Source organism: Ovis aries, chromosome 10 (assembly GCF_016772045.2).
Source record: "Ovis aries strain OAR_USU_Benz2616 breed Rambouillet chromosome 10, ARS-UI_Ramb_v3.0, whole genome shotgun sequence".
Lineage (NCBI taxonomy): Eukaryota > Metazoa > Chordata > Mammalia > Artiodactyla > Bovidae > Ovis > Ovis aries.
This window is the reverse complement of record NC_056063.1, coordinates 25,592,880-25,599,319: the sequence shown is the minus strand read 5'-3', so window position 1 is coordinate 25,599,319 and position 6,440 is coordinate 25,592,880. Positions and strand designations below refer to the sequence as shown.

At 39.9% G+C, this 6,440-nt stretch overlaps 1 protein-coding gene across 2 annotated transcripts in view; it reads right to left on the bottom strand.

Moving 5' to 3' along the window:
• Positions 1–837: 837 nt before the first annotated feature.
• The window catches only part of SOHLH2 (spermatogenesis and oogenesis specific basic helix-loop-helix 2), a 39,574-nt gene continuing 33,971 nt past the window's right edge, over positions 838–6,440 (bottom strand). Inside the window, exons 10-11 of one of the 2 annotated variants that reach the window (XM_042255147.2) lie at positions 3,104–3,360; positions 838–1,730 (exon numbers count right to left, since the gene is read on the bottom strand). In XM_042255147.2, the coding sequence (XP_042111081.1) occupies positions 1,710–1,730; positions 3,104–3,360 (278 nt within the window). In that variant the 3' untranslated portion in view covers positions 838–1,709. Of the gene's footprint in view, positions 3,361–6,440 lie in introns of both variants that reach the window. The other variant, XM_060394447.1, reaches the window with a different exon arrangement.

Genomic DNA, 6,440 nt, shown 5'->3' with positions numbered 1-6,440 from the left:
CCTGGGCCACAGAAAGGGCTCAATAAACATTTGCTTCTGCCCCTAATCCCTATCTGGGGAAAGGACTGCTATAACCATCACTGTGAACCTGCACGCTGCCACTTTTTCTCAACAAACTCTCTGCCCCTTTTTCATTGTGAAAACAACATTGCATCTGTCTCATGACCAGTCATCCTGACTTTACAAAGGAAAATCATGTTCTAGTTTTACAAGCTGAGGCCCAACTAACCTTTCCGCCCCAGCTGACAGCTGAATTTAGTCAGAAGAGCATAATTTATTAAAAATAAAATTCATGTATTGGAAGTGATTTTGGACACTTGCATGAAGGATCATGGGGACCAGCACTGAAAAAAAGGAATCTGGCAGCCTCTTCTTCATGTAGAAAGAGAAAAAAAAGAGGGCTTGCCAACCACAGGTGGATAGGATGTGTGTGTCACCCTTCTAGGTATTATAGAATTCCAAGCCACAGCTGTGTCTCATGGTCCATGCATGTATTGAGGGAAATGCTGATGCAAAGAACAAGTCCCAGGATAAACTAAGACCATCTGTGAACACAGGAAGTCATCCCAGTGCTCAAAACAGCTCAACAGGTTCTCCTACAATGTCAAAGCCATTACTATTCCCAACAGCAAGAGTCAAGCACACGTTTATAATTAAAAGCACAGAATCTTAGTTAGAAACTTCTAGTTGCTTTATCAAGTTTGCCAAATATCTACAAATTCCATCATCTTGCCATCCTCAAAGAAAAGTCATACATTTTAACATGAAATGTAGGCTATGCCTAATTTTTAAACTGCTCAAAACTCTAGTAAAATTAATTTCCCTACACAGCACTACTAAAAGAGGGAACACGTATTTATTAAACAGAACAAAAACTGGTTATCATTTTCAGTATCAGAACTGAATATTTCCTTTAATAATAAAACTTATGCATAAGAACATTTCAGTGAAATATAAAACAAACATTTTTCTCCCCTTATTTCCAACAATCTTTTCTAACGCCCACAGGGAGAAGGAGATGAAAAACAAAGAAAAATCTGCTAATCTGTAATCTGACACTAAAGATCCAGAAAGATGTTAGTTCTCCTTTCACTCAAGGGAAGGTGAAATGCAAAAATAAACACGTCAGTTTATTCATTAGTAGTCAAGTCAGGAGGTAAACACATCTCTCAAGTTAAGGTATCTTACTGTGAATAATGAAGGAAGTGCTCTAAAATGCCAAATTTGGAAAAGATACCACCTAGAAATAAGTGACAGTAACTCACAGTGATACTAAAAATAAGAATCAAGTTGCATTATCTATACTTAGCAAAATCAATGCACTATGCGGATCTTCTTTATAACGTACTTTTTGCATAAATTGTGGATCTTCTTTATAATGTACTTTTTGCATAAATTGTGGAATGTGTTTTGAGAACAAAAAGTGTCCAGGTCACCTAGGCCATTTGTTCTTAGAGCACCTTGGTTGGGGGAGATCCAAGTGTGTATGAAGCTAAGTATTAATAAAAGCCTATGGCTAGCTAGCACTCTTACTGCCTGTCTTTCTACCTGCAGAAGCTTTTAGCACATTTATCAGAAGCCATACAATGCAAACCCTTTTGATATTAGGTCTCTGGGTGTAGCTTTCAAGATCATTCTTTGTTCCATTCTTCCTGTATTGTCAAACGGCACCCAATAGGTGGTCTAGAGTGAATTTCAAACATGTGCTATTAATACGCCCAAAACTGTTGCTGCAAAGGTGAAAAAACAAAAAACATATTAATTGAATACTGGCCTGTTCTTACTCATAATGACACAAATGTGTGTTCTATGTCCTCAAGCAATAGGAAATAATTTGTAAAACCATGAACTCTTTAGGTGAATATGCCTGCAGGTTTTAAAATATGTATTATTCATAGTTACTAAACAATTCTCCAACGAAAACTTCATACAGTTAAGTGTAGGTCACAATTTTAAAAAATAATGTTGCAACCCTTTTTTCTTTTAAATTTACTCTAGTTTTTGGACTGGTATACTAATGATTATTAGCAACAGTATTATATCTGTAGATACTTCATGTTTTAAAATGTCTAATGCTCTTTAGAATGGTTTTCTTATAAATATTTTTTGGGAAAGTCATGATTATTCCCACTCTATAGATGTCATATGGAAATAATGTCCCTACCTCAAATGACTGTCACAGGTTCATCAGATAACCACATTAACATGTACGGTATTTGACACATTACTTACTGAGTGCTCAAAACATTATTATTAATATGCAAAAGTACTGATAGTTATATTAAGGTTATGAGAGTCTATTTTAAGCAGGCAAGTCTGGTTTGGGTCTTTCTCTGGAATTGGACAATTCTTGCCCAAAATGAAGATACCACTGTTTATATATGCTGAACCATCTGCCTGGAATGCTTTTCCCTTCCTCACTCACAATTCCTAACTGCTCTCCTGGGCTAATTCTCACTCTTCAGATCTCAGCGTAGTCAGTACTCCCTCCAGGGACATGCTGTCCTTAACCTTGCCCGCATGTGCGTCACACTGCGTACACTGGGGTCTCCCTCAACATGCTCCAATGCACATCACCACTGTCTGCTTCCATGTTTGCACCCTATGAGACTCAGCTTCAGCAACTCAGGGATCCTGGTCTAGACACTCCATTCTCGGTGGTTAGCAGAATGCTGGAACACAGTAGGTGCTCAATAAATATCTGTGATATGCAGACACCTGGGATGTGAAACCAGCCTGGTTGGCGTTTCAAGAACAGGTTTTCATAAAGTGTAAGTGACTGGGGCCTAGAGATAAAGCAGAACCCAGCCATGGGACCAGTAGAGGATGAGGCTGATGGGGTGGGGAGCAGTGAGGAGGGGTGCTAAAGGAGATTAGGTTCCATTAGGTCACTTCCGGTGAGAGCAGCAGGGCCACATCCAGACTGACTGTGGGTATCTAGAGAGCCATTGTGCACCACCAGGAACCAGTGCCTGGGCTGCCTCCCATGGTCCCAGTCCGAGAGATTTCTAATCCAGAGCATCAGCAACAAAACACAGGTCAGGGGCCCCTGTGGGCTGGAAAGAAAGAGCCCGGTCTGACCCACACACCCCAAGAGACTTACCAGACAGTTGGGGTGTGCTGTGCACGCCTGGCCCAACATGGAATTGCAGTGCTGAGGAAGAAACTTGGAGACTTTGGCTACAGCTGTTGGGAAACGCACTGAAGTGTTCTGATTTGTTACGGCAGCTGCGTCATAGGAAGGGACCACTTTAGAATAGTATCTGACAGCATGGAAGGAATTAAGAGACAGAGCTGTGCTGGGGATTCGGGTTTTATACACATCACCGATAGCGTTCTCTGACGCAGAGCTGGACTGACCTTTAATAAAAGAGAGTATCCATCAGTATATGCAAATTGGTAACTCTGAACTACTATATCTGAAATAAATCACCCTCTATTTCATTTCCCCACAGTACAAACTTAAGATACTGCTACACTTAAATGCTGATGAAAACACAAAGTAAACTTTTTGGTAGTGACATTTAGTGTAATACAAACACTATAAATTAGTGTTCACTTGTCACTCAAAGACAGAGATTTTAGAGACACATCAGCTCTCTCTGCCTGTGTATGCCTGTGTGTGTCTTTCATCATAAAAAGTGACCATTTCTATGAAGCAAGGAAGAATGTTGGAAAGAAAAACTCCACTCAGCCACAAATAGTTTGGTCACTGATTTTTCCATCAGTGAGTGGGTTATACTGTTGTATCGCTCTCTTCTGTACAGTAACTAGAAGGCAGAAAAAAATGTTTAATATATAGTGAATGTTAACAATGTAGTCCCTATGCTGTGAATATTTATTTTCTTCTGGACACTAACAGAAATGAAAATAAAGGAATATAATTTTATATCGACTTTAAATATAAATGGACCTGGAATATTTGTGAAAAAAAATCATTTCAGCAAAAGTGTACATAAATTTATGGAAAAGGACAAGTTAAAAGCTACTTAATGAAGTCTAAACGCTGACTAAGATCAGCACTTCTGGTTTATAGGTCAGATTTATCACAGAAAGCAGGGGATCATAGGTGGCCACTTAACTCCTCTAACCTTCAATTTACTGGCCTAAGTGGTGAAAGTGCAATTTGAAAGACTTAACTGATCCCAACTGTTTCATTCGTCTTTCAAAAACCATTTTGCAGCATGCATGGCCAGCTACACATGTGCTCATATCCAGCCCAAGGCAAAGTCCAAAATAGAGAAAAATCCATATACAGGGATGCATTTTCTGAAATGCTATGTATAAAATCACTTTCCCCACAAACCTGGAAACACTAAATGTAGCAAGAAAACTATTCTCTAAATCATTGGATAAACTACTAAAACCATTAAACTGGTGATAAAGGCTGCATAATACAAAATCCAAGCGTACAGGACACAATGTTAAGTAAAAAAGTCAGAGACAAAATTGGAGGTCCGATATGATTACTACTATGTTGTTGTTGTTCAGTTGCCCCATCATGTACAACTCTTTGTGACCCCATGGACTGCAGCAGGCCAGGCTTCCCTGTCCCTCAGTGTCTCCCAGAGTTTGCCCAAGTTCACGTCCATTGCATCAATGATGCCATCCAGGCATCTCAGCCTCTGACGCCCTCTTCTCCTTCTGCCCTTGATCTTTCCCAGCATCAGGAACTTTGCCAATAAGACAGATGTTTGCACCAGATGACCAAAATACTGGCGCTTCAGCTTCAGCATCAGTCCTTCCAATGAGTATTCAGGGTTGATTTCCCTTAAGACTGACTGGTTTGATCTCCTTGCTATCCAGGGGACTTTCAGGAGTCTTCTCCAGTACCACAGTTCAAAGGGATCGATTCTTTGGCATGTTGCCTTCTTTACGGTCCAGCTCTCACATCATACATGACCACTGGGAAGACCAATACTATAGAAGATTACTACTATAGTACTATTACCAAAAAAAAAAATATATATATATATATATATATAATATATATATACACATAAACATATATATAAAGACTTGAAAGAAATACATTAAAAAATGAAGTTATTATGTAGGCTGGGTTTTGTTGTTCAGTTGCTAAGTCATATCCAACTGTTTGCAACCCCATGGACTGCAGTACATCAGGTTCCCCTGTCCTTCACTGTCTCCCGGAGTTTGGTCAAACTCATGTCCATTGAGTTGGTGATGCTATCTGACCATCTCGTCCTCTGTCACCTCCTTCTCCTCCTGCTGTCAATCTTTCCCAGTATCAGGGTCTTTTCCAAAGAGTTGGCTCCTCACATCAGGTGGTCAAAATATTGGAGCTTCAGCATTAGTCCTTACAATGAATATTCTGGGTTGATTTCCTTTAGGATTGACTGGTTTGACCTCCTTGCAGTCCAAAGGACTCTCAAGAATCTTCTCTAGCACCACAATTTGAAGGCATCAATTCTTCGGTTCTCAGCCTTCTTTATGGTCCCACTCTCACATCTGTACATGACTACTACTAGCGGGTTTTTAGTAAAGGACTAATACTGCTTTCAAATAGAAAAATGTATATAAATAAAATCAGAATGAGAGGTTTGGTTCAAGGACCTTCAAGGTCTCCTCCAGCCTGAACCTGACATAAGCCTATGGTCCTAGTGGATTTGTTTCTTCTTGGACCAGTTACTTTAGGTGATACAAAACCAAGAGATCCAGGGGCACAGAAAGGCCTGAACGCACAGCATGAGGAGAGTGTTTCAGAGATTCTGCAGGATATGAAGAGTGAAAATGCAGAAGTACTGTCTGTGTAAGAAGTAACACCGACAGGCATGTGCCTGTGGCCTGGCCCCTCTCTGATCTAATCTGGGCTGATTTAATCACTCTTTGTGACATTCAGCCAGAGCTACTCTAAGCAGTTTATCCATGGCTCATGGCTACTTTTTCTTTCTCTCCTTCCCTCCTTACTATGTCAGGAAAAAAAAGTCTAAAAGGACTAACAAACACCCTGAGGCTGATACATGAGCAAGGAGGGCTGTGTCCTATTTTGGGCCCCTTTCTCCTTTGACTTTTGACATCAATCCCAGTAACCCCATTTGTTCCTGTGGTCTCCATTATGTCCCCACAATATGTACACAACCTCAATGACAGTGTCATATCTTTGCTATCACTACTAGTATTCACTGAAAACTCAGATGACAGCTAGCATTTTAAACCAATGAAACTTTTTTAAAATTAAGGCCTGCATATGACTTTTTTAGACAAATGCTATCATGTACTTAACAGACTATGGTATGGTGCAAACATAATGTTTATATGCACTGAGAAATCAAACAATGTGTGACTCTATCGCGAAGCTCATTTTATTTCAGTGGCCTGGAAGAGAACTCACAATATATCTGCGGTCTGCCTATACACTCTTAGCACTGAATTAACATGAATACTTCCCTCACTTTAGATTCTACTCACATAATACA